Genomic DNA, 27,266 nt, shown 5'->3' on the forward strand with positions numbered 1-27,266 from the left:
ACTTTTGCAAAGCATCTTGACCTTGGAATTTTTTATGGGGGAAAATCCACTGGACAAAGTGCCTCATTTTTCTTTTGAAGAAGCTTTGTAAAACACTTTGTTTTTTCTCTGGCAGCAGCTGGAGGTATTTCTTCCCAACAGAGCCTACAGTTTTTCTGGCTTGGGCAGAGGAACTCATACTCCTGTCTTGACAGGTCCCCAATTTCTCGAGCTTTTCTGCATGCTCTCCTGGTTTGGGCCACCTGCAGTCCTCTCTCTCATAAGTAGGGACAAACATCTCGCTCTGATTCTTCCAAAGCCTTGATATCTTTTGGTCCTGGGCTCCTGCTGCTCTGGACTGCTGCTTGAGGCTGCCTTGAGGCCACACAGCATCTGGAAAACTAGCTTGTTTCCATTGGGCACTCCCTGGGGATGCCACTGAGGCACCTGAGAGGCCAAGTTGTCAGTAGCAAGGGGCTTGTGTATGGGACAGTCGTGTGGCAGGTTCTCTGACTGTACCTTTACGTTGGACTTAAACTCACTAACCATCTCTGTGTTAAGGCGTGGCTCTCCTGGATCTTGGAGAACAGTCATTCTAGGGTATAGGGGACTTTTACTGGTCCCTGGAGCCTCTAAACTACCCAAATGTGCATTTTTGTTTTGGGACTTTGTCAGCACATTGGTTCCCAAGATGTCTCTAGACTCTGGTTGAAAAGCAGGGGACAATGTGGCCTCCCCTGCCTCCCTGGCTTCCTTGGCCCTCAAAGATTGGGGTCCTATGTTCATCTCTGGCACTGTTACCTGATGGCTGGGGTCTCGTGAGGCATGTAGACCACTCTTCCCTCCTGGCTCGTTCCTGGACATTGTTGAACCTGGACTGGGCGCTGTGCTGTCCTTCATGGCCCACTCCACAGTCCCACTCTGCCAGGTGAGTGTGACGGCCTGAGGTGGCGGTCTGCCCTCCTGTCTAGCCAGAGAGGCCTTTGTGGTCCCATGGTCATCACCAAGTGGGATCCGTCCCAGAGCCCTCTGGATTTCCTCACACACAGGTAAGGGGGCCAGGAGAGGCCTCTCCAGGGTGGGAACTGACTCCTCTCCTATCGCTTTCTCTCCCAGATGGGGCTGAGGAAGTTTTCCAAGGACCTCAGCAAGCTGGACTATCGAGTGGTGTCCAGGGACACAGGGAGCTGAGGGAGGAAAGGCAAACTGCAGAGTGGGTGAGGGTTGAACCTTTTTCAACTTAAAGTGATGAGCTTGAGGGGCAGGCCCCACATGTGCCTCACCCAAAACTTTGTCATATGTGCTTCCAGCATCTCTTGAGTGTTTGTGTCGAGGAAGGAAACCCTGTGGGAGGTGTTCACCCAGAGTTCCCAACCCTTTAAGATTCCCAAATTCCTGGTTTCCATGTGAGCGTTGGACTTGGGAGAAGCATGGTTGACAGCAAGCCAGGATCGACGCACACTCACGGGGATTAAACCCTCGCTGGTTTGCCCCAAATTCCTGCCTAAATGGCCTTTTGGGATGTTTTCTAGATTTTTGTCTAAGCTTCTCGGCAAACCACTTGTCAAGTCCTTTCTTAAAAGCATCCAGTCATTTTCTGACCCTTCAGAGTCTACTTCCTGAAATGCCACTATAGGCCTTTCGGAGGACCTGGAGAGGTTTTTAGGGACCTTGCTCATGTCTTGCTTTAGCTGGAACCCCACCTTCTGTGCATCCTTGCTGCTTTCACCTGTGAAGGAAGAGGGCCGTGAGGCCCCATGCTTGTCCTTTACCGGACATTTCCCTGGTAATTCGCCCTGAAGCTGCCTTAGTTCCAGAGACTCTTGTATCTTGCGAGGTTTTTTGATAAGCCATTTTTTGTGGTTTTGGATAAGCCATTTTTGGAGGTGTTGCTCCAGTTGCTTCCGGAGCTCTGGACTGATTGGAAAATTCTCGGGAAGGATGGAGCCCACCCAGCTGTCCTCGGGAAGGTTGGGAGTGAAGATATTAAAGACTTCCTGAGATCTTTCGATCACAGAAGGCGGAGCCCACCCACTTTCTAGTTGCTTCGGCAACAAGGGCCATTCTGTATTTTGAACCTCAATTGAGGTGAGAGATTTTAGCTCATTCCGGGCTGTCGGGCAAGACACACCACAGGCTCTAATCTGGGATGGAGAAGAAGGTCGTAGGATTTGTACAGGAGATTGGAAATGGGCCTGGGCCTGAGCCAGAGGTGGGGCCTGTAATTGCAGCATCGTTGGAATCAAGGCTTGAGGTTGGAACTCCAGCTGGGGCAGGGGCTGGGAATGGGAAAGCAGTGGAGGTAGTTTAGCCTGCAGATGAATTGGGCAGGCATTTGAGATTCCATTGAATAAGAATGAGGGAGACTGTAGTGTGGAAGAATTCTCAGAGATCCAGGCAGTAGCCACCGGGGATTCGCTGTGCAGAGAGGGGAGACCCCAAAAATGCTGGTTGTATTTTTGCTGTAGATGGTCCCCCAAGACCTTAGGATATGAGAGCTGCTGAGGACTAGGCAGTTGCTCTGGTTTATCTTTCGTGGTCCAGAAGGGTTGGGGGATTGTGGTGTCCTGCTCAGCACCTAGTGATTGCAACATTTTCCCCAAAGAATTCAGGTGGTAGTCTGGGCTCATTTGTTTTGGATATAATCTGTCTTTGTCTTTTTCCTTCGAAATCTTTATCTTGATTCTCTCTGTGACTTGTATCTCCAGGAGATTCTGGTCATCGGATTTGAGTAAGGAGGGGCTAACAGCCTCTACCATTCTATCTGTGGAGTCTCTCCTGAGCAAGGCCTCTTGTGAGTGGTGGGACAGGTGCTCTTGTTGGGATTTGCACTGTGATGAGTTTGAGAGGCACAAGGCTTTGGCAGCTGCCTGCCACTGAGACGGGGTTAAAATGGAACAGCTTGAGTAGTCAAGGCCTGAGATGGCTGGGACTGCAACAGGAGAAGCTGACAAAGGTGTGTGTGGAGATGAGCTTTGTGGGATGGTCCTGAGTGGGAGTGCCATCAAGTCACACTGGGGAGGGGTCATAGTGGAGTCTGACAGTGGTGGTGCAGAGGAGGCTGTTGGAGGTGGAAAGTGGGCCTGTGAATCATGGAGGCATGAGGTAGAAGCGGAAAGTGCAAGTGGCTGTGGTGAAAGGTCGTCCAGCGGAAAGAAAGGCTCTGGTGGCTGAGAGCCACTCAGGGATGAGTGTGAATGAACAGAAATTGAAGAGGTAGTAGGACTTTGTGACAGGGCAGAGGCCAGAGGTAGCAGGCGTTCAGTCAGAGGAGCTGGGGAAGCCAACGGGGACATGACGGAAGCAGCATCTTCCACAGGCTCTGCACAGGGCTGGCGGGCTCCCTCAGGAACTGCTTTGCACGCCTCACCAGTGGCTTCTTGACCTGAGCTCTGACAAAAGCTGCCTTTGTCAGGGAGCCTTCCCAGGTGGCTGCAGGACACGGAGGCACAAGCTGCCGCCAGGGGCACGTGGGGCCAGGAGATCCTGCAGGGTGGGCACCTGGTGCCTAGGGTCCTCCCCATCCCCGACATTTATTCCACAGTGCTCCTGCTGTCTGTCACCCCAGAGCTGTAGCCACACCCATACCCCATTGCCCTCCCTTCCATGTCAGTTCAAGGTGTCCAGCAGCCCAGAGGGTGGTGGACCCGAGAGAAGGGGAAGATTCTTTACCTTTGCAGAAGAGAAATCAGGCTCTGAGCCTCTTCCAGTTCTTGCAGGCAATCTCTGCAAGCTGGAAATCAGGAGACCGGGTCATGTGGTTAAGGCAGGGCCTTAGGGGTCTTACAGGAGGCTAGGGTAATGGCCCTTTAGGGGAGGCACTTTGAAGGGAGATCTCTGGAGCCCAAGCATCCAGGTCAAGGATAACAATTCCTGACAGTGATCACAAGGCTCAAGAAGGGTAAAACTTTTTCTTTTACAAAGTGCTTCCACATCTATTACCCGCTGCGGACCTCACAACAGCCCCATAGGGGAGCAAGAGGTCAGGGGGCACCTTACAGAGGAAACTGAGTGATGATAAACAACTTGTTCAAAGGTGGACCTGGCGGAGGGGTGGAGGGTGGGTTCTCACCTTTCAGTCGGATACTATTGATCTACGACAGTCCAAATGCCCCTGCTGGGTGACATCCATTTCCAGGCTCTCAGATGCTTCATTCAGAATACAATTCTGGGATGTATCTGGATTTTAATTTCCTTCCCAAGAGCCTTCCCGATGGCTCTGTTTCCTGTGAAACAGGCTCCGCTGCTGGCATCCTTGGAGACCTGAACCTGGACCCTCGGGGACCAGAGAGGTGGGGGGCAAACCCCTTGGCACAGGGCTGAGGGGCAGAAACTCACCTTTCGAAGCTCTACTTTTCTTCCTGATCTTTCTCTTCCTCTTTGGCTCCACCGAATGCTGAGACAAGAAAATGTGAGGAGCTAGACTCATTCTTACTCTCCTGTCTCTAGACAAGCTACAGAAGCTCAGTGTTCATGAACAAAGTGACTTTCTACATTTAATTAATGAGACTCTCTAATTACTGTGCCTTATGAAAGACAGCAACAACAGATGAGCAGTGGGACTTGCCCCTTCCTTCTGCTGCTTCCGTCAGCATCCCAGTCACTCTGGTACTTATGCTGACAGGAGCATGGGGTGCATGTCCAGCTCCCCCCCCCGACTCTCAGAATTCACCATTCGGTGCCTGAGACGACGCATGAGCACAGCCAGGCTCAAGGTCTCAGCTGTGTGACACCCTCTCCCAAGCACTCGAAGACCTGGGGCACTTCCTGCCCTGGGTCCCACCCTTCCACAGGTCCAGGCTGTACTGCTGTGCCCAGCCTGGTGGCTGCTCAGGATCCCAGAAGCAGGAACTAGCTCCAGGAAGATCCTGTGTCATGAGAATGCCTATGCTCCTGCACCCCTCAACCCTGGTCCTGGTCCCACATGTTGGGGTCCTGACAGGTGTGGGAGCAGGACCATTCCTGCTGTCATCAGATCAGGGTTGTTCTAGAACAGGACTCTCCACCATTGCAAGGACACCCGAGCTGGGTCCCCTGTGTGCCAAGTGTGGCACAAAGTGCAGAATCACTCTAGAAAGATTGTTCCTGGTCTCCCTTTTTTCTGTGTGGTTTGGGGCCAGAGAGGAGGCAAGCTACACTAGGAGCAGGCCACGCCGAGGACCAATCCTGGACTGCACCACCCATTCTGGACAGGTCACTTCTGCGCTCCCGTGTGATAAATCCTGTGTGGTGTCTTCGTCTCCTGCAGGGCTCTGGGATAAGCAAGGCTAGAATCACATAAGAATTATTACGTGATGGCAGGCCAGTCTCTCATTCTTTTAAGTCCCCAACTCTCCCCTGGAGCAGACCTTGGGCCATGTGTTTATGTAAAGGTCACCAGACTGGGAGTGACACTGAGTTCTCTAGTCCTGGCTTTTCCACCTGTTGTTAAGTCATCTTGTCTAGAATTCAGGAGGCAAGGATGTGCAAGCTTAGAAAGTGTATTGTGGAGACAATTAACCATTCCTGACTTGCTTTAATTCTGCAGATTTGGCCCTAGAGGTGGCTTCTTTATATCTGTGATCTCAGAGCTGAAGAAGGTGGAGACAGAGGTTGGGGCCCTTTCCCCTTCCCTCCTCCCACACCTGTAGATGATGATGGGACATCAGGGCTTCTCAGTCGCTGCATATTTATGGACACTCTGTGTCACTTTGCCTCCTTTCTTGGATCCAACCTTTTCAATTCTTCACCCACATCCCACCCAAATTTCACGGTATCCGACTGTCAGATAGTTACCCACATACAGTCACACCCTGTTCCATTCATCCAGAATTCCTCCCCTGGGGTTAATAGAGGGAAAGGCAGGTCACCAGTGACCATGACCATTCATTCATTTGTGGCAGGAGTGAACACAGCCCTCATCATCATCCTCCCTGAGGCTCACACCTACGCACACGCAAAGCAGGAAGTGCCATCTGTCTGGTCTCTACATGTGGGAAAGGCAGAGGTGGGGGAGGGCGAGCTGTACATTTTATTCAGGCTAAGCTGAGAGGGGTTCACAAGGCCATCCCCATCGCAGCCTTCATTAGAGTGAGAAGGGACCTTAAGGAGCCTTTAGGGCCCAAGAGATCCAGGGGCAAGATTTCTCTTGCTTCTGAACTCCCCATCCCCACTCCAAACTTCCTGACAATTCTTGGAGCCTGAGTGGGAATGACCAACCCTGTGAGGCCCCTGTAAACCTATTTCCTACAGCTGCACGATTTCAAAGCTGAGTGGAAGCAGGAGAAAGATGAGTTGAACCAGATCCTCGAGTGGAGTTTTTATGGGTTTTTTTCATCTTGTTTTAGAGTAGTTTTTGTTGTTTGAGTAATGAAAGTATTGTGAAAATATCAGGGGCAATGAAGGGACTTGGGGTAAGGAGTAAGCTCGCAATGCCACGATCAGCCTCCCTCCATGCCCCTTTCTTCTCGAGGCCAAAGCACACACCTAGCAAGCACAAGGAGAAGTCACTACACCACCCTTTTATGAGAGAAAAACATATATTGGGGAAAAGTAAATATTTTGAATGTAGTAATGAGAAAACGCTTCTCTACATGGACTGATTTTTTTTTTCTTGGAGACATATTTGCCTACTAGAAAAGGTTAGTGAAGCACGGACCAGGCAAGACCCTTCCTCGAAAAAGATAATGCCGTGGGCAGTGTGGTTGGTGGCCTGGCGTGCACGGCATCCTTGGCCTATACTGGCAGGCACTGACTGGAGACAGTGTTTTCTTGGGGGCCAGGGATGGGTTGCGACTCACTTCCAGCTGCTCATCATCGAATCTGACACTTTTCAAGGACTTCCCAGGTCTGACTTGCTTTTCCCTGATAGAACAATTTTGGTCTTTGGAGTCAGCCTGCTGACTGTGAGGGGTGTAATTCATCATTCTCGCTTGCTCTGTGGAGTAAGGAAGGCAGCAGACACACACACATACTGGGGCTGGGTGTTCCCGTTTGTGCTCCTTTAACTTCGTGGCATGAAGTCCATGGTGAATGGCCATTTTCTTCTCTAGAATCTGTCCCACAGCTGTCATGAGCTCCTGAGCCTCCACATTCTCGCTGTCCAGAATTGATCTGCTTTTGACTGACTGTTGGCTCTGGGCAGTGGCTGATTTGGGCTTGCACTTTTGCAAAGCATCTTGACCTTGGAATTTTTTATGGGGGAAAATCCACTGGACAAAGTGCCTCATCTTTTTTTTGAAGAAGCTTTGTAAAACACTTTGTTTTTTCTCTGGCAGCAGCTGGAGGTATTTCTTCCCAACAGAGCCTACAGTTTTTCTGGCTTGGGCAGAGGAACTCATACTCCTGTCTTGACAGGTCCCCAATTTCTCGAGCTTTTCTGCATGCTCTCCTGGGTTGGGCCACCTGCAGTCCTCTCTCTCATAAGTAGGGACAAACATCTCGCTCTGATTCTTCCAAAAGCCTTGATATCTTTTGGTCCTGGGCTCCTGCTGCTCTGGACTGCTGCTTGAGGCTGCCTTGAGGCCACACAGCATCTGGAAAACTAGCTTGTTTCCATTGGGCACTCCCTGGGGATGGCACTGAGGCACCTGAGAGGCCAAGTTGTCAGTAGCAAGGGGCTTGTGTCTGGGACAGTCGTGTGGCAGGTTCTCTGACTGTACCTTTACGTTGGACTTAAACTCACTAACCATCTCTGTGTTAAGGCGTGGCTCTCCTGGATCTTGGAGAACAGTCATTCTAGGGTATAGGGGACTTTTACTGGTCCCTGGAGCCTCTAAACTACCCAAATGTGCATTTTTGTTTTGGGACTTTGTCAGCACATTGGTTCCCAAGATGTCTCTAGACTCTGGTTGAAAAGCAGGGGACAATGTGGCCTTCCCTGCCTCCCTGGCTTCCTTGGCCCTCAAAGATTGGGGTCCTATGTTCATCTCTGGCACTGTTACCTGATGGCTGGGGTCTCGTGAGGCATGTAGACCACTCTTCCCTCCTGGCTCGTTCCTGGACATTGTTGAACCTGGACTGGGCTCTGTGCTGTCCTTCATGGCCCACTCCACAATCCCACTCTGCCAGGTGAGTGTGATGGCCTGAGGTGGCGACCTGCCCTCCTGTCTAGCCAGAGAGGCCTTTGTGGTCCCATGGTCATCACCAAGTGGGATCTGTCCCAGAGCCCTCTGGATTTCCTCACACACAGGTAAGGGGGCCAGGAGAGTCCTCTCCAGGGTGGGAACTGACTCCTCTCCTATCGCTTTCTCTCCCAGATGGGGCTGAGGAAGTTTTCCAAGGACCTCAGCAAGCTGGACTATCGAGTGGTCTCCAGGGACACAGGGAGCTGAGGGCCGAAAGGCAAACTGCAGAGTGGGTGAGGGTTGAACCTTTTTCAACGTAAAGTGATTAATGGACTTGATGAGCTTGAGGGGCAGGCCCCACATGTGCCTCACCCAAAACTTTGTCATATGTGCTTCCAGCATCTTTTGAGTGTTTGTGTCGAGGAAGGAAACCCTGTGGGAGGTGTTCACCCAGGGTTCCCAACCCTTTAAGATTCCCAAATTCCTGGTTTCCATGTGAGCGTTGGACTTGGGAGAAGCATGGTTGACAGCAAGCCAGGATCGACGCACACTCACGGGGATTAAACCCTCGCTGGTTTGCCCCCAATTCCTGCCTAAATGGCCTTTTGGGATGTTTTCTAGATTTTTGTCTAAGCTCCTCGGCAAACCACTTGTCAAGTCCTTTCTTAAAAGCATCCAGTCATTTTCTGACCCTTCAGAGTCTACTTCCTGAAATGCCACTATAGGCCTTTCGGAGGACCTGGAGAGGTTTTTAGGGACCTTGCTCATGTCTTGCTTTAGCTGGAACCCCACCTTCTGCGGATCCTTGCTGCTTTCACCTGTGAAGGAAGAGGGCCGTGAGGCCCCATGCTTGTCCTTTACCGGACATTTCCCTGGTAATTCGCTCTGAAGCTGCCTTAGTTCCAGAGATTCTTGTATCTTCCGAGGTAGCTCCCAGCGGTTTTGGATAAGCCATTTTTGGAGGTGTTGCTCCAGTTGCTTCCGGAGCTCTGGACTGATTGGAAAATTCTCGGGAAGGATGGAGCCCACCCAGCTGTCCTCAGGAAGGTTGGGAGTGAAGATATTAAAGACTTCCTGAGATCTTTCGATCACAGACGGCGGAGCCCACCCACTTTCTAGTTGCTTCGGCAACAAGGGCCATTCTGTATTTTGAATCTCAATTGAGGTGAGAGATTTTAGCTCATTCCGGGCTGTCGGGCAAGACACACCACAGGCTCTAATCTGGGATGGAGAAGAAGGTCGTAGGATTTGTACAGGAGATTGGAAATGGGCCTGGGCCTGAGCCAGAGGTGGGGCCTGTAATTGCAGCATCGTTGGAATCAAGGCTTGAGGTTGGAACTCCAGCTGGGGCAGGGGCTGGGAATGGGAAAGCAGTGGAGGTAGTTTAGCCTGCAGATGAATTGGGCAGGCATTTGAGATTCCATTGAATAAGAATGAGGGAGACTGTAGTGTGGAAGAATTCTCAGAGATCCAGGCAGTAGCCACCGGGGATTCGCTGTGCAGAGAGGGGAGACCCCAAAAAAGCTGGTTGTATTTTTGCTGTAGATGGTCCCCCAAGACCTTAGGATATGAGAGCTGCTGAGGACTAGGCAGTTGCTCTGGCTTATCTTTCGCGGTCCAGAAGGGTTGGGGGATTGTGGTGTCCTGCTCAGCACCTAGTGATGGCAACATTTTCCCCAAAGAATTCAGGTGGTAGTCTGGGCTCATTTGTTTTGGATATAATCTGTCTTTGTCTTTTTCCTTCGAAATCTTTATCTTGATTCTCTCTGTGACTTGTATCTCCAGGAGATTCTGGTCATCGGATTCGAGTAAGGAGGGGCTAACAGCCTCTACCATTCTGTCTGTGGAGTCTCTCCTGAGCAAGGCCTCTTGTGAGTGGTGGGACAGGTGCTCTTGTTGGGATTTGCACTGTGATGAGTTTGAGAGGCACAAGGCTTTGGCAGCTGCCTGCCACTGAGACGGGGTTAAAATGGAACAGCTTGAGTAGTCAAGGCCTGAGATGGCTGGGACTGCGACAGGAGAAGCTGACAAAGGTGTGTGTGGAGATGAGCTTTGTGGGATGGTCCTGAGTGGGAGTGCCATCAAGTCACACTGAGGAGGTGTCATAGTGGAGTCTGACAGTGGTGGTGCAGAGGAGGCTGTTGGAGGTGGAAAGTGGGCCTCCGAATCATGGAGGCATGAGGTAGAAGGGGAAAGTGCAAGTGGCCGTGGTGAAAGGTCGTCCAGCGGAAAGAAAGGCTCTGGTGGCTGAGAGCCACTCAGGGATGAATGTGAATGAATAGAAATTGAAGAGGTAGTAGGACTTTGTGACAGGGCAGAGGCCAGAGGTAGCAGGCGTTCAGTCGGAGGAGCTGGGGAAGCCAACGGGGACATGACGGAAGCAGCATCTTCCACAGGCTCTGCACAGGGCTGGCGGGCTCCCTCAGGAACTGCTTTGCACGCCTCACCAGTGGCTTCTTGACCTGAGCTCTGACAAAAGCTGCCTTTGTCAGGGAGCCTTCCCAGGTGGCTGCAGGACACGGAGGCACAAGCTGCAGCCAGGGGCACGTGGGGCCAGGAGATCCTGCAGGGTGGGCACCTGGTGCCTAGGGTCCTCCCCATCCCCGACATTTATTCCACAGTGCTCCTGCTGTCTGTCACCCCAGGGCTGTAGCCACACCCATACCCCATTGCCCTCCCTTCCATGTCAGTTCGAGGTGTCCAGCAGCCCAGAGGGTGGTGGACCCGAGAGAAGGGGAAGATTCTTTACCTTTGCAGAAGAGAAATCAGGCTCTGAGCCTCTTCCAGTTCTTGCAGGCAATCTCTGCAAGCTGGAAATCAGGAGACCGGGTCATGTGGTTAAGGCAGGGCCTTAGGGGTCTTACAGGAGGCTAGGGTAATGGCCCTTTAGGGGAGACACTTTGAAGGGAGATCTCTGGAGCCCAAGCATCCAGGTCAAGGATAACAATTCCTGACAGTGATCACAAGGCTCAAGAAGGGTAAAACTTTGTCTTTTACAAAGTGCTTCCACATCTATTACCCACTGCGGACCTCACAACTGCCCCATAGGGGAGCAAGAGGTCAGGGGGCACCTTACAGAGGAAACTGAGTGATGATAAACAACTTGTTCAAAGGTGGACCTGGCGGAGGGGTGGGGGGTGGGTTCTCACCTTTCAGTCGGATACTATTGATCTACGACAGTCCAAATGCCCCTGCTGGGTGACACCCATTTCCAGGCTCTCAGATGCTTCATTCAGAACACAATTCTGGGATGTATCTGGATTTTAATTTCCTTCCCAAGAGCCTTCCCGATGGCTCTGTTTCCTGTGAAACAGGCTCCGCTGCTGGCATCCTTGGAGACCTGGACCTGGACCCTCAGGGACCAGAGAGGTGGGGGGCAAACCCCTTGGCACAGGGCTGAGGGGCAGAAACTCACCTTTCGAAGCTCTACTTTTCTTCCTGATCTTTCTCTTCCTCTTTGGCTCCACCGAATGCTGAGACAAGAAAATGTGAGGAGCTAGACTCATTCTTACTCTCCTGTCTCTAGACAAGCTACAGAAGCTCAGTGTTCATGAACAAAGTGACTTTCTACATTTAATTAATGAGACTCTCTAATTTTTCCCCTTTTATTTTTTTTGTAAAGCAGATAAAATATTTTGCTTTTCTTCTTGGATGAATGGAAAAAAGAATCTTGATGAGACCCACCATGGATTTCTTGCTCAAGAAAAAGAAAAAAACACACATTCTCAGAACTACAGGCCCCTCTGAGCTCAGTCAGGTAGGACTCTGGTTTCCCAGGCCAGAGCCCCACTCCAGCCTTTGCTCAGAGACACTCAGTGGCTCGGCACTGATCTCGGATCAGCCCCAACAGAGGAGAGGCTCGACTTAGACACCTGCCATGGGAAAGCAGTTGGTGAACTAGTGCTCAGGGGCCTGTCACTCTGTAGAGATCCAACTCTTACTTAGTATCCAGTCCTTGATCATTGGTCACTGCATCTGGGACTGTGCCCTGGAGCCCTCCACCACACCTGGACTCCTGATCCAAGATCTTCAGATCAAAATCCGTGTGCTCACTCTAACCCCTGCTCGGCCTGGCTTGTTCCTAGAACGTGATGTTCTATTCATTCCCAAGAATTCCCGTCTCACCATTTTCTCTAGGTGATTCAGAAAAGGTGAAATAATAAGAAAAAAGATCAGCTTTGCTGGGTCTGGGCCAAGGGTTCCTTACCTTCCTGATGTTTCTATGTTTCCTAGGTGGTGGTATAGATGGATTACTCTGGAAGCAGAAGAGTAACAGGAGGAAGAGCCCCAGTCCACACAGGAAGGTGAGGATGGTATCAATCACCCAGGGAGTGAAACTGAGGCTTATCCATGTGTCAATAATGCTCTTCAGAGAAGAGAGAGGATTTTCCATGATGTGAATATCACTGCTGCCTTCTGGCAACTGAGCACTGGAAGTTCACTTGGGAGCAGAACCCCAGGCCCACCCACATCACAGAGCTGTGGCCTAGTCACAAAGGTTCCTGAGGGCGGGGAGGGGACAATAAGAAGAGGAGGCTGAACTACTGCCCTTCTCTCACCATCCAGCTACATGTACCTCTGCACCCTTCTGGGCCTTCTAGATCTCTCATTCCAGCTCTACCCTCAATCTGTCAGAGAGACCTTAGATGATTTTCTCTTAATTTCATGTGGGAACCAGATGTCACCTAGTTCCATTGCCCCTTAGAGATCTTGACTCGAGGCCCACCAATTCCATAATCCTTGAAAATCTGAAGTTGATTCTGAAAATTTGGCTATTTCCTGGGGAAAATTTGGCTATTTCCTCAGCTCCAGCTTCCCCACATAATGTTTTTTGTCTTGTATAAACCCAGACACAGAACTTTTACACTTACTTAGTTGTGTGAATTTTAAATAGTGTTTGTTTTGTCACATTTTCAATCAGAGAGACCTATATACAAAAAATTAAAAATGTATTATTCAAATTCAAAGATCTAAATATGAAAGAATTATATGTAATTAAGCCTTTAAATGATAACTTTATAAATTTGGATCATTTATAATTTTGGAGTTCGTAAAGCTTTCAACGGCACAAAGACTTTTGGGACATTAACACACACACACTCATCCTTTTACAAACCAATTCAGTATTTTCAAATCCAATAATCCATAATTTTCTACTTAAGATTTTTTTATTCGTTGACTTGACCCAACTTTGTATTTGCCAAAATGAAGATAGTTCTTACTCTCCACGTAAGTTTTGAAATACGTCTTAGTCCATTAAAGTTGCTATAATAAAATACCAAAGACTGGGTCGATTAGAAACAATAGAAATTTACTTCTCATAGTTCTGGAGGCTGAGAAGTCCAAGATCAGGTGCTAGCAAGTCACTTTCTGGTGAGGGCTCTCTTCCTGGTTGGTAGCCAGCACCTTCTTGCTGTGTCCTCACATGGTGGGAGGGGGCTAGAGATCTCTCTGGTGCCTCGTTTATAAGACACCAATCCCATTAATGAGGGTCTATAAGCACCACCCAAAGGCCCCACCTCCTATCATTTTTAAGAGTTAGGATTTTAGCATAGAAATTTTGGGAGAAACACAAATATTTATACATATGCACATGTGCTACACCCAGAAGCCAGGAATGGGTTAAGGTGAGCTAAGGTACCAACTCTTAAGGTCTGTAGGGTGGAGGGTGAGACTAGGATTCAAAGCCTGGAGCTAATTCAGGTCTTGAGCAGTCTCTTCAGATATCCCTAGTGTGTTTCATTCATATTCTTCTTTTCTGAGTGTGCTCTGCCTTCCCCCGCCCTCCTCTCCAGACCCCTGCGACCCCAAGTCCAGCCTGAAGCATATAGAGATAGCTTTGAGTCCTATACAGAATTCTCTTATGGTTAATTCTGCATCCCCTCAGCAGCAGTCATAAGGATTCACTGAGGAGTTCACATGGGAAATCTGTCTTAACACTCCAGGTGCACTTAAAAGTAATGTGTGTCCCCTGCTTGCTGGTCATAATGTTTTTAATACAGCTTTAGTGGGAACAAGAGCACTTGAGTTTATTTGATGGTATTATTATGAATAAACACATTCACGAGCACATCTTCTGCATCTACTATCGCTTCTAAGGTCCTCAGTCTCTTCCTCCTTACCTTAAAGTAAGAATATATTACTTTTATCAAACTTTTATCAAAATTTGAGCTTTAGTCTTGTATTTATATTTGCCATGTATATTTTCTCCATTATTTTCAATATGTTTGGACAAAGTATGGAAGATTTTTATTATAATAACAAAGGAGAGTGTAAATTACATAAGATTTGACTAAATAAACATCCACCTGTATTACATTCATAAGGTTTCTCCCCTGTATGAATTCTCTGATGTGCACTAACATATGACTTCAGAGAGAAACTTTTTCCACATTCATTTCATTCATAGGGTTTCTCCCCTGTGCAAGACCTCAGATGTGCTCGGAGGTTTGAAGTACTAGAGAAAGTCTTCCGACACTCGTTACATTTATAGGGTTTCTCCCCTGTGTGAATTCCCTGATGCATACTGAGGGTTGCCTTCTGAGAAAAAGTTTTTCCACATTCGTGACATTCATAAGGTTTTTCTCCTTTGTGAACCCTCTGATGTCTACTGAGGTTTGATTTCTGGGAGAAGGTTTTCCCACATTGGAATTCTTTGAACTATGAGAACTTTTCCCACACTCATTACATTCATAAGGTTTTTCCCCTTTGTGAATTCTCTCATGTCCACTGAGGTATGATTTCTTGGAGAAAGTTTTCCCACATTCACTACATTCACAGGGTTTCTCCCTGGTATGAATTCTCTGATGTGCTTTGAGGGCTAAATTGCGGGTGAAAGTTCTCTCACAGCCATTACATTTATAAGGTTTCTCACCTGTGTGAAGTCTCTGATGTGCTCTGAGGGCTGAATTATCAACAAAAGATCTCCCACAGTCATTACATTCATAGGGTTTCTCGCCTGTGTGAATTCTCTGATGTATTTTGAGGGATGAACTATTGACAAAAGCTTTCCCACATTCATTGCATTTATAAGGTTTCTCCCCAGTGTGAATTCTCTGATGTATCCTGAGGACTGAATCACGGGTGAAAGTTTTCTCACAGCCATTACATTTATAGGGTTTCTCCCCTGTGTGGATTCTGTGATGTGCTCTGAGGGCTGAATAATGGGCGAAAGATCTCCCGCAGTCAGTACATTTATAGGGTTTCTCCCCTGTGTGAATTCTCTGATGTGTTCTGAGAACAGATATATAGGCAAAAGACCTCCCACATTCATTACACTCATAGGGTTTCTCCCCTGTGTGAATTCTGTGATGCGCTTTGAAGGTTGAATTATCAGCAAAAGTTTTCCCACATTCATTACACTCATAGGGTTTCTCCCCTGTATGAATTCTCTGATGTACACTGAGGTGGGTCTTGTTAGAGAAAGTTTTCCCACATTCAATACATTCATAGGGTTTCTCCCCACTGTGAATTCTCTCATGTTCTTTGAGCTGTGCAATTTTGGAGAACGATTTCCCATAGTCATTAGTTTGATAGGGTTTTATCCCTGTGTGTGTTCTGTGGTGTACTAAGACAGCAGAGTTCTTGTAAGATTTCCCACATCCATTGTTATCATAAGGCTTCTCCTTATGAACTATCACATGTTCACTGAGGTTTGATGTCTGACAAAAAGTTTTCCCACATTCATTACATGCATAGAGATTAACGCCCATATGAGTTCCAGGATAATGAATAGGGTGTGAATTTGAACAAAAGGATTTCCCGCATTCATTGCCTTGAGTTTTTTCCCCTGAGCAGGTCCTCTGATGCTGAATGAGGTGTGCATTCTTGTAAAATAATCTCCTGCATTTATTACTTTCTCATGACTCCTCTCCTGTGGTACTTTCCTGATGTACACTGAGGGGTGAGTTTTGATGCAAGAATTCTCCATATTTATCAAATTTGCAGAATTTCTCTTCTGTTTGAGTTCTCTGATATACTCTAAGGTCTAATTCCTGGAAGAAGGCATTTGAACATCCATTAAAAACACAGTACATATCTCCAGTTGGTGTTTTCTGGGCTGAGCTCTGGCTCAAGTTTTCTTCACATTTACTTCTTGCAAAAGCCTGTCCTGGAGCAGCTCTCTGAGGTTGAGTAAGGGGTGAATTCTTACTGAAGTTATTTTCATTTTTATTACATTCATAGTGCATCATAACCATGTGAACTTGATTGTATTTCGCAGTGGTGGTTTTGTCACAGGATCTACTACATTCATTAAGATCAAAGCATTTCTCCTTTGTGCCGGTTCTCGCGTGGTTAAAGAGAGTTGCTTTGTCACAGTTTTTCTTAAATTCACAATCCTGACAAGATTCTTCTCCTATTAGAGAACTCTGAGCTGTAACACAGACAACAGTCTCATCATGTGAAACTTTTCCAAACTCACTACATTCAGAAGATTGCTCCAGAGTTTGAATTTTCTGATGATCCTGCCTAAGACTGAAAGCTTTCACGTTTTTATTATATTTGTAAGACCTCTCTCCAGTATGAGTTTTCTCATGATTAATAACAAACTGTAACTTTTCACAGACATTCATGTAATTGGCCTTCTTTCTGGAACAATTTCTATCACTAATAATTAATTCAGAAACAAATGGTAAACTCGTTCTACATGAGTCACATTTACAAGGCATTTTTCCTGAAAAATCTGGAATCGAATCCAAGTTAATTCGTTTTCCTAAAACTTTCTGACCTTCTTTATTCAGTGTTTTGTTATCAATGAATATTACTTGCCACAATGGTTTCTCTTGTTTTTCCTGATTCCCCTCAATGTGGACATCAACCTTATAATATCCTAAAATGAGAAAAATTGAAAGTATCTTATGAACCTTATATTTCTCATAAGGAGCTTAAGGCCACGTTTTGTTATCTATTGTATTGTTTCTGGTAATTTTCAAAAGATTAGTAATTCATGCACAGAAACAGACACACACACTCTCCTCATCCATATCGTTTAAACAAAAAACAGCTATTATATTCAGTGCTGGCCAAGATGAAAAAAAAAATTAACAAACAAATGAAGATGCTACAAAATGGAAAGGTGGACTTTAGGACTTAAGAAATGGCACTACAGAGAATTCCAAGATTTTCTTTCTGCGTGCTGGCCTGCTGGAAAAGCCTGCAAACCAAAGTCAACAATAGGCGGAGACTAAAAAAGTTCCAAGAAAAGCCTGTTCCTTCTAGCCAACGATCTGAGGAAAAGATGGTCTAACAAAGAACTGTTCTGACAATATCCACTATACTCAAGCCTCCCTACTTCCAAAAAAGAAAAAAAAAAGAAAAAAGAAAAAGAAAAAGGAAGACAAGATTCTTCTCTGTGGTTCTGCCATAAATATAAAGGATGTGAACACTCTTGCAAAATTTTCCGCCACGAGCCACAGCAAGAGCGCATAGAAATGGTCATGAAGAATCCTGAGAAATTCCCATTCAAAAGGAATTCTTGGACATGGTTAACAGCAGGCATTGCCAAAATTTCACCTGGAAACATATTCCTATCTACTCTATAAAATCTGCATAGGCAAGAGGAACAAATCTGTTGCTTTAGGGTACTCATGGCTAACTCAGAGCAGGTAGGAGGGAAAAAAAAGAAAAAAAAGAAGTATAGAAAAAAAAAAAAGGCAGGAATACACAGTAGGCCCAATATTACAACTAGAAGAGATGAAGCAGTACTTGTGAAAACCATACCCTGAAAAACCAAAGACACAATATATTAAAAAGCAGCTGAATTCACATTATTGTCAAATGCATTTGAGTGTTCATAAAGACAGATCATATTCTGGGCTATAAAACAAATATTTATAAAAGAAGAGAAATCATATACAGTGTGATCTCAAGCCATCAAGAAATTATGCTGGAAATCAGGTGCGCAAAATTATTTGGAAAAATAAAACATATTTGTAAATTAATATACTTTCAATTAAACCATGGGTCAATGAAGACATCTCAGAAAAAAGTAAGATATTTTTAAGTAAATGAAATCTAAAACTGTTCAAACTATAGAAATTTATGAAATACAGCTAAAGTAGTACTCAGATAATTTTGTAGTTTATAGAGATAAATTTATAGTTTAAAATTATATACATTAGGGGAAAAAAAGACCTTTAACCAGTTACCTAAGCTTTGAGAAACTATACGAAGAGAAGTGAAATATAAAGAAAGCAAAAGATAGAAAATAATAAAGATCAGAGGATACAATGAAATTGAAAACACTCAAACCAAAGCTTACTTCTTTGAAAAGATTTTTAAATAATAAAAAGCCAGTGGAGGAAAATCGAGAAGACACATTCTCAGTATCAGAAATAAATGCAAAAGAAAATATAACTACCAACATAATAGGCATTAAAAAGATAATAAAGAATATTAAGAGAAATTCGATGCCCATAAAGTTGATAATTTACATAAAATGTACACATTCCTTGAAAACAAAAAACTACTAAACTCTCTCATGAAGAAGAAATAAGCCAAATAGATCTATTTAAGAAATTGAATATGTGGTCAAGAAATATGTAATTGAAAAAGCAGCTCTAGGACTAGATGGTGTTAACTAGTGAATTTTACCAAACATTGAAAGACGAAATAATACCAATTTTACATAATCTCTTCAAGAAAATGCAAGATGTGGGAATATTTCCTAAGTCATTTTATGAGGCCTGTATTATCTTCATAACAAAACCAAAGACAATTCAAGAAAGAAACCCTATGTAATATTCCTCATAACATAAATGTAAAAATACTGAAAAACAGTAAGCAAAAGGACACAGTGCTATATTAAAATAAATAATAAATCAGGACCAAGTGAGATTCATCCCAAGAATGCAAACTGTTGCAACATTCAAAAAAATCAATCAATGTGATTCACCATATTCATTGTCTAAAGATTAAAACCACAATCACATCAATTACAGAAAAAAAAAATTCACTAAATTCAAAATCCATTCATCAACCTAATAAAAGGAATCCACGAAAAGCCTACAGGTAACATCACATCTAAGAGTGAGAGCCTGAATGCTTTAACCCTAAGACTCAGGAAAAGACAAGGGGGTTTACTCTCAGCACTTCTACTCAAGACAGCAATGTAAGTTCCAACTAATGCAATAAGGCAAGAATGAAAATGAAAGATACAGAGTAAGCCTACACAGAAAAATCACAAAATGATCTTTAAAAAAGCTCCTTGAACTAATAAGCGTTTTCAGCAAAGGCAAAATACAAAGCCAATACATGAAAGCCAATAATATACAAATAATAATCAACTGGAATTTGAAATCAAATACACAACATAATTTACCATAGCACCAATACACGCCACTTGGTATCTGTATGCTAAAAACTATTGATGAAAGAAATCAAAGAAATACTAAATAGAGAGGTACATGTTATTTAGGAATTAGAAAACTATATTTTTTATGCTGATTTTGTTTGATTTATAGTCAATGCACTTCAAGCTGAAATTCCAACATTTTTATAAATATCAGAAGCTTGTTTTAAAATTCATAAAGTCATCTGAACATAAAATTCCGGTGGATTCAGTACTACCTGATGTCAAAAATTAAAAAGCTAGTGTAAGAAAGTTAATATGGTATTCGCATAAGGAAAGATATGGAGATAAATAGAGACGCCACAGAAATATGCAATCTCAGACATATAGAATGCAATCTTAGACACACACATACTGAAATGCAATGCAAATATACACTCATCTGTTTTCTAAGATCATGCAAATGTTACTCAAAGGAGAAATGATAATCTTTTCAACAAACGCTGCTAGAATAACTGGACTCCCTTTTCAAAAATTTTAACTTGACATATAACTCATACTTTCTATAAAAATTAATACCAAATGGAACACAAAGTGTAAAATGTGAAATTTAAAAATTTCTAGGAAAAAAAAAATCACAGGAATAAATCTGTTAAGAGTTCTGACATTTCTAGACAGGACGACAAAAGCATAGTCCTTACGGAAAATTAAAAATTGTACTTTATTAATGTTAATGTTCAGTTTCAGCCAGACTTCTCTGAAACCATGCCAACAGAAGTAGAGCGCAGCTCACTACTGTCAAGTGGGGAGAGGTTCCCCACTAAACCTCCACTGAAACCCATGGGAGATAGAGAAGGTTAACACTGGGCAGGGTTGAGAGATCGGACTCTCACTGGCCTTCTGCTTGTACTAACCACCCTGTATTCCATTAAGTGCCAGCAATACTACCTCATCTTCATTCTTCTTTCCATTTTTCAGAATCTTATTGGTTTTTTATGTATAATTTTAAGTATTTAACTGTAGTTAGTGAATAGGAAAGAATGTTTATGCCATCATTCTCATTTAATGCTTTCTATCTTATTCTTTTCCTAAGCACAGTTATGAACATGTTTTCCTTAACATCACATAGACTATATCTAGTTCTGCTCTAAGCCACCTGAATCCGATTTTTTGTTTTGACCCATAAGTTTACCTCAGGATTCTTTACCCACTGTTCTGATAGGACAGTGGACATGTCAAAACCAATTGTCTATGGATCATATTTGTTTCCCTGAACTTTTTGTTTCACTAATTTATTAAACTATCCCACCTCCAGCTGCAAACTACTTAACTACTCAGAGCTTTACATAAATCCTTCATATCTAATAAAGCAAGTCCTCCCACAGTGCTCTTCTAAAGGGATTTAGTTTGATATTACATCTTTACAAGTATGTCTCCACATGAATTTTTATGGAAAAGTGCTTTTTGGTTTTTTTAGGATTAACTAAAGTTGCAGCCATTTCATTGCTTTATTCTAAGATATAGTCTATAATTTGTCTTCCAGTTGATCAATTTTAAATTTCACTTTTAAATTCTTCATTATTATATTTTTGTTATTGCTCTTGATTAGGTTCTTAATATAAATGAGACTACAAATTACCTCTGTTCACTAATTCAGCTATAACTAAAAGTTTCTAGTATGCACATTTATTTTTATTACTTTCTAAATGTCATGCAATTTTGAAATTGATTTCCTTCTTAATATACTGTTTAATAGAGATAATTTTCCAAAGTTCCATATCAAGGTTTTTTGTCTACTCATTTTATCATTACTTTCTACATTTATCGAACTATGTTGAGAGAATATTATTTGTGGTGATTCTAATTAGTTGAATTTATTGGTGTTTAGAATAAAACTATATTTTCACTGTCTTATGATAATTCCAAGGGAACTTGAAAGGCTTGTCCTTTAATTTCAGCATACACATATGCAACTATGTGGTCCACTTTAATACAAATATCATTTATATCTTCTATAGCCATATTTATTAAATATGCCACAGGATTTATTATTCCATCAGATGAGGTACAGCAGGTCCTCAAATAAATTCCTTTCATTAAATGTCATTTAGTTACAACGTTGATGAGAAAAAAAATCAATTCCCTACAAGGACCACTGTCTGTGTGGAGTTGGCATGTTCTCCCCACGTCTGTGTGGATTTCCTCTGGGTCCTCGAGTTTCCTCTCACATCCCAAATGTGCATGTTAGGTGAACTGGTGTGTCTACATTAACCCCATGTCTGAGTGCGCGTGGTGTGTGAATGCACCCTGAGATGGAATGGTATCCTGCCCAGGGTGGGTTTCTGCCTTGAGCTGAGCTGCGGGGATATGGCCACCTGAAAAACGGAACTGGAATAAGCGGGTTAGATAATAATGATTAATCTTTCTTAAATGTATGTCTAGCTCAGATTTACATCAATGGTAATATTAGAAGTCTTTTGGATCTTTATTTTGAAGTTTGGTGATGTTTCTGCCCTAACAACTCAGTTCTTCTTTATATCAGTCAAGACTGTAATAAAGGTGGTTTTATTACAGTTCATTTCACTTAAGTCAATTTCCAGGAACCTACTGACAACATTAAGTGAAGAATTATGATCTCATAATTCAAGCGAATCTTAAAGTCTTAGAAATTCATATTTTGTTTTATGATCATTGATATCATATTGCTTAGTGCAGCTATTCAAATACTCTTGCGCTATCAGGATTTCTTTAAAGATAATGAATTTATTGCCTAAATATAAACCTGAAAGATAACAGAATATTAGACCCTAAATTATTTATTTTTATTGACTTAACAACTTTACCATTCTTTTATTTTATAACCTTTCTAACATACTATTGAGGGATATCTTTTTTAGCCAATCAGTATGATTAGACAAAGGCCAAAAAGCACATGAAAAAACTGCTTGGCATCGTTAGTGATCAGGAAAATAGTTAAGGACTAAATTATGTCTCAGTCAAATTCATGTTTTGAAGCCCTAACTCCCAATGTGACTGCATTTACAGATAAGACCTTTAGAGAGGTAACGGAGGTTAACGTGATAAAGGAGAGGCCCTATTTCTGTAGAACTGATATCCTTATAAAAACGGGAAGAAACATCAGACACCTTTCTCTCTCCATGAATGCAAAGAGGAAAGGCCCGGTGAGGACACCGTGAGAAGGTGCTCATCTGCAAGGCAGGAAGAGAGGCCTCACCACAAATCAACCCTGCTGGCACCCTCTTCTTGGACTTTCAGCCTCCAGAACTCTGAGAAATAAATTTGATTTTTAAGCCACCCAGGCTATGGTATTTTGTTTTGCCGGTCCAGCTGACTAATACAGAAATGCAAATCAAAACCTCAATGACATAGCACCTCACATCCACTCAGATGACTACAATCAAAAAGTGAGATAATTAAGTACTGGTGAAGATGTAGAAAATTTAGAACCCTCATATGCCATCATTAGGATTATGAAATGATACAGCGCCTTTGGAAAACAGTTTGGCAGTTCTACAGAGTTATCACATAGCCAGAAATTCCGCTCCTACCTATATGGTCAAGAGAAATAAAAGCACATGTCCATGCAAAAACTTGTAAATGGATTTTACATCAGCATTACTCAATAACAGCCAAAAGGTTCACGGACTGATGAATGGACAAACAAATGTGGTATATCCAGACAAAGGAATATTATTTCGCCAAGAAAGGATGAAGTACTAATACATGCTACAATATGAACCTTGTAATGCAAAGTGAAAGAAACCAATCACAAAAGAACACATAATGTGTGATTCCATTGACATGTCCAGAATACCCAAATCTATACAGACAGAAAGTAGATTAGTGGTTGCCAGAGCTAAAGCGGCAGGAAATAAGGAGATAATAGCTAAAGGGCATGGGGTTTCTCCCTCTGAGGTGAAGAAAACTGACTGTGGTGTTTCCATATATCTATGAATATACTAAAAGCCACAAAACTGTATGCTTTAAATGGGTAAATTGTATGATACGTGAATTACATCTCAATAAAGCTGTTTAAAAGGAAAAACGACTTTGGAAAGTGGTTCCCTCTAAAGTCTAACTACCCCAGGAGTTTCCTTCTGTCCGTGCTCACTCACCTGGGAACCTCTGGTTTGGGAATTCTTCCTCTAAGGACCAGGGCTCTTCACCTTGCTCCAACTTGAAGATCACCTGGGGTTTGGTAATGCAATACCCTGTGAACGTAACAATCCACAACAAAGACTTTATATATAGACCAGATCCACGTGCTTTTTAGATTCTGAAGGTGGAGAAAGATATAGCAGCAAGAGCAAAATGAAAGTACCCATTTGCAGTTTTCAATGGGAAAGCAATGACACAAACATCGTTTCTGTTTCTCTAAAGGTTTCAATTACCCAGGCCTCTTAAAAGCCTGAACAACATTAATCTCTACAAAGGGTCCATGTGTTTTGACGATTACAACAAAAAGGATTTGAATTCCAAGGGGAGTCACATAGTAAGGCCTGCTCACCCATGGAGACAAAGTGGCTGCAGTTCTCCAGCATCACGTCTCTGTACAAGGTCCTATGAGCAGGGCCCATGTACTGCCACTCATCTGGGGTGAACTCCACAGTCACGTCTTCGAACGACACTGATCCCTGCAATAATACATTTTGTTCAAAGTTCAGAATTAAGTGACAAAGAAAATACCTTTGAGAACTACTATTTTCCTGTGTACTCTTAAGGCTCTAAAACAAATAGCTATAAAGAATGTCTACTCGTGCCCTAATTTGTCTTTAACTTTGGAGTTACTCAATTAGTTAAAAGGGTTTGTAATGTACTGTAATTCATTCATATATTTTTATGAAAAATTTCAGTGTAAAGAGTTCCTACAACTCTTCTACGTCCCGAGGGATTACCCTGGGTAGTCTAGAGAATTCTAGAGAATCCTAAGATGTTCAATCCCTCCAAGGACATCAATACCATAAATAATGGGAGCCAAGGAAACAGTACATGTAAGTTGTGGAGATCCCGTACATGATTGAACTTATGTATCAATAAACGTATAAAGATATATAAATCTAGAGCTCATGGAGAACAAAGGATGACTTACCTAGGAGATGGAATCAAACAGACTAGTATGAGAACACTGCCTACACTGAAGTAACAGCGACAGATATAAATAGAAAGATCTAATCAGCAGAAGCAGTAACCAATTAGCTACCCAATCTAGCAGTATGAGCAGCTTCTTGAATGCTGGTGCCAAATACCGATATTTAAGACATACAAAAAAAAATATCTTAGAAGTTTTCATGAGACAGACCTGTTCATGCTGCTACTGACTAGTCTGTAGAACAAAAAGCTGGAACTGTCCCTTAAACTACGCATGGTTTTAGAACACAGACGGGTGCTCTAGGACAAAGACAAGCATTAAGGAGACACTAGCAATTTAGGTGGTCATGGAAATTAACAGAAGCAGTCAGACAACAACTTGAGCACATAGGGATTGGACAAAAAAAAAGTACCAGAAACAGCATCTGAGGCACCGTGAATATTAAGGAGGCTGGCAGAAAAAGTAGAGGCCACAAAGCCAGAGAAGAACTTTTCTGAAGGTAATAATGGAATCATGAGGGAGTAGAGTATTGAAAACTGAAAAAAGAGAAAGTTTCCACAACAAAGACTTTAAAGGGGGTGGGAGGAGGGAGCCGGGGGAGTTGCCGTTCAATGAGTATAAAGTTTCACTTGTGCAAAATACTAAGTTCTAGAGATCAGCTGCACAACGTGATGCCACTAGTGAATGATACAGCACTGTACATGTAAAAATTTGTCAGGAGGGTAGATCCCATGTTAAGTGTTCTTATCGCAAGTAAACAGTAGAAAGAAAGGGAAGTAGATTAAGAGACAAGAGGACAGAAACACGTTTTTTTCCAGTATTATGTATCCGGTTATATCCTCACTCATGTCTTCGGTATGACTGAGTGAATACCTTCTTTGTGTGAAGTTCAGAGCCAGTAGCTGGGAACTTAAACAAATGAATAAAAGATGAGGAACTCCCCTCATTAAGTTTATCTTAATATAAAAAATAAAATAAAATTTAACTATATTTTCCAAAACTAAAACATTAGTGAGAAAACTGTTGTTTTTTATTCGTTTCTGCCAATCTCTCTAATATGTGACTTAATAAACAGCTGGATAAAAAAAAATTAAGCTAACAATGACAGAAGTGCAAATGGTGAAGTAGGAACCCCAGAAAATTCTCTCTTCCACAAAAACAATGAAAAAACTGGCGAAAATTATAGAAGTTAACAAAGATAATTTCTGGAAGTATACAAGAAAATTGGCTGAATCACTCTAAGTATAGTGATGTTGTATCATTTTAATATACCCTGTTCCCATCCCTCTCAAACTCTGCCACAGTTTGAGAATCCACAGGCTCCAACCTGCAGCCTGGCAACTACATGATGGGTTGTAGTTCCATCAAAGTATCATTGCCAGAAAAACTGTCATCATTTGGGCTGTTTGGTAGTTCGATGAACGACCCCACTACAAGGATATCTTTATGTGTGCTAATTTGGAGCTCATACAGTGTGTGAAAAGTCTTATCCTCAGAAGCATCTGGCCAAACATTTAAAGGCATTTGTTTAACTTATGTGGTGGGTATTAACTGAAGTGGTGGATAACAGCAGGAGCAAACAATGGCCTGATCGAGAAGCTTAAAATAGGAAATGATGAAGAATGAGATGGCAAAAAAAGATTTTGAAAAGCTCTGATATACTCCTGAGAATCTAAAAGGCTACCCACATGCATAGAACTATGTATAGGCCCAGGGCTGACGGCATGCTCAGGAAAGACATGGGAAAGCCCTAACCTCTAGGTGACTATGAGGTTTGGCATAAGAAAGAAGTAAAGGCCACTACAGGCTTATAAACTGCCTGACTGAACGTTGAAGGAATGCCTTCACATGCACAGAGCCCTGAAGCAAAGACTGGGAGACTACTGGTTCCAGGCATTTAACGAAACTTCTGAAGAAACTTCTACTGCTACAGACCACAAAAAATATAGGTTCTACAGAATTAGTTCAGAAAAGTCACTGAACAAATATCAAGGATGATCCCTATGGAGGGGAGACATTCTGATTTCTAGAGCTGCCTCATCTATGTTATTTTAAATGTCCAGTTATCAACAATAACAACAACAACAACAACAACAACAAACTATTAAACAAGGGGGAGAAAAAAAGAACGTAAGATCCATATGCAGGAAAAAGTATAATCAAAAGAAACTGCTCCTAAGGAAGGAGATGTTAGACTTCCTAGGAAACAACTTTAAATCAGTTGTTTTAAATGTGGTCAATGACCCCTAGGAAAGAATGTCTAAGGATAAAAGAAAAATATAGGAATAATATTTCACTAAGTAAAGAGTATCGATAAAAAGGAATCAAAGAGAAATTCAAGAGCTGAAAAGTACAATAACTGAAACAAAACTTTCACCAGGGGAGTTCAATAACAGATCTGAGCAAGTCGAAGAAAGAATGAACAAACTGTATAATATGTCTGTTGAAATTATGCAGTGTGAGAAACAGAAAAAATGATGAAAAATAACTATGAGATAGCATCAAGTTTACAAGTCAATGCATAGAGTCCCAGACAAAGAGAAGACATACTCTGAAAGAGTATTTGAACAAATAATAACCAAGAAGTCTCCAAATTTGATGAAAACAATCTACACATACCAAAAACTCAATGACCTTCAAGAAGCATAAACTTGGAGTAAGAGAGCCACACCTGGGCAGATAGAAAAGGAACAGAAAGAGAAGGGGAGAAGAGGCTAGATCCTCCAGGAAGAGCTACCTTGTTAGTCCCACACTGCTGGGGATGAGGGCTAAATTAAAAATTGTCGGAGCATCCAGGGTGGACAGAGAGAAATAAAGAAGTCTAGCTCTTCGGGGGAAGAGG

The 27,266-nt window shown here is 43.2% G+C and overlaps 4 protein-coding genes and 1 long non-coding RNA gene across 5 annotated transcripts; 1 reads left to right on the plus strand and 4 right to left on the minus strand.

Annotated features, from left to right (window-relative positions):
- Window positions 1-1,136: 1,136 nt before the first annotated feature.
- Window positions 1,137-11,679, minus strand: LOC120598298 (spermatogenesis-associated protein 31A6-like). The gene is made up of 4 exons (XM_039857063.1): window positions 11,598-11,679; window positions 4,318-4,475; window positions 3,652-3,712; window positions 1,137-3,411 (listed from the first exon to the last, which is right to left on the minus strand). The coding sequence occupies exons 2-4, from the start codon at window positions 4,406-4,408 to the stop codon at window positions 1,215-1,217; spliced, it is 2,349 nt and encodes a 782-aa protein (XP_039712997.1). The 5' UTR covers window positions 4,409-4,475; window positions 11,598-11,679; the 3' UTR covers window positions 1,137-1,214.
- LOC120598296 (spermatogenesis-associated protein 31A6-like) lies at window positions 6,479-10,657 on the minus strand. The gene has a single exon (XM_039857062.1). It carries the CDS (start codon window positions 10,632-10,634, stop codon window positions 6,591-6,593), a length of 4,044 nt encoding a protein of 1,347 aa, XP_039712996.1. The 5' UTR covers window positions 10,635-10,657; the 3' UTR covers window positions 6,479-6,590.
- On the plus strand, window positions 11,647-14,349 carry LOC120598301 (uncharacterized). Its single transcript, XR_005651547.1, has 2 exons — window positions 11,647-11,781; window positions 12,258-14,349. It is a non-coding gene; the product is annotated as an uncharacterized LOC120598301 (long non-coding RNA).
- A 74-nt stretch (window positions 14,350-14,423) lies between these two features.
- On the minus strand, window positions 14,424-15,783 carry LOC120598302 (zinc finger protein 658B-like). The gene is made up of 2 exons (XM_039857066.1): window positions 14,669-15,783; window positions 14,424-14,564 (listed from the first exon to the last, which is right to left on the minus strand). The coding sequence occupies exons 1-2, from the start codon at window positions 15,734-15,736 to the stop codon at window positions 14,424-14,426; spliced, it is 1,209 nt and encodes a 402-aa protein (XP_039713000.1). The 5' UTR covers window positions 15,737-15,783.
- A 418-nt stretch (window positions 15,784-16,201) lies between these two features.
- LOC120598300 (zinc finger protein 658-like) lies at window positions 16,202-27,154 on the minus strand. The gene is made up of 5 exons (XM_039857065.1): window positions 27,044-27,154; window positions 23,843-23,969; window positions 23,451-23,546; window positions 16,794-16,854; window positions 16,202-16,398 (listed from the first exon to the last, which is right to left on the minus strand). The coding sequence occupies exons 2-5, from the start codon at window positions 23,910-23,912 to the stop codon at window positions 16,356-16,358; spliced, it is 270 nt and encodes an 89-aa protein (XP_039712999.1). The 5' UTR covers window positions 23,913-23,969; window positions 27,044-27,154; the 3' UTR covers window positions 16,202-16,355.
- Between the last annotated feature and the right edge of the window lie 112 nt (window positions 27,155-27,266).

The sequence above is a fragment of the Pteropus medius genome, unplaced genomic scaffold (genome assembly GCF_902729225.1).
Source record: "Pteropus medius unplaced genomic scaffold, Ma_sr-lr_union100, whole genome shotgun sequence".
In the NCBI taxonomy this organism is placed as follows: Eukaryota; Metazoa; Chordata; class Mammalia; order Chiroptera; family Pteropodidae; genus Pteropus; species Pteropus medius.

Coding starts and splice junctions, on each gene's coding strand:
- LOC120598298 (XM_039857063.1), bottom strand. CDS start 4,408: ATGAGTCTAGCTCCTCACATTTTCTTGTCTCAGCATTCGGTGGAGCCA. Junction 3,713..4,317: donor GAAAAGTAGAGCTTCGAAAG/GTGAGTTTCTGC, acceptor CCTGATTTCCAG/CTTGCAGAGATTGCCTGCAA. Junction 3,412..3,651: donor CTGATTTCTCTTCTGCAAAG/GTAAAGAATCTT, acceptor CGTGTCCTGCAG/CCACCTGGGAAGGCTCCCTG.
- LOC120598300 (XM_039857065.1), bottom strand. CDS start 23,912: ATGGGCCCTGCTCATAGGACCTTGTACAGAGACGTGATGCTGGAGAAC. Junction 23,547..23,842: donor CAGCCACTTTGTCTCCATGG/GTGAGCAGGCCT, acceptor TTACGTTCACAG/GGTATTGCATTACCAAACCC. Junction 16,855..23,450: donor CCCAAACCAGAGGTTCCCAG/GTGAGTGAGCAC, acceptor TTCTCATTTTAG/GATATTATAAGGTTGATGTC.
- LOC120598296 (XM_039857062.1), bottom strand. CDS start 10,634: ATGTCGGGGATGGGGAGGACCCTAGGCACCAGGTGCCCACCCTGCAGG.
- LOC120598302 (XM_039857066.1), bottom strand. CDS start 15,736: ATGGGCGTTAATCTCTATGCATGTAATGAATGTGGGAAAACTTTTTGT. Junction 14,565..14,668: donor ATAGTTCAAAGAATTCCAAT/GTGGGAAAACCT, acceptor ACTTTTTCTCAG/AAGGCAACCCTCAGTATGCA.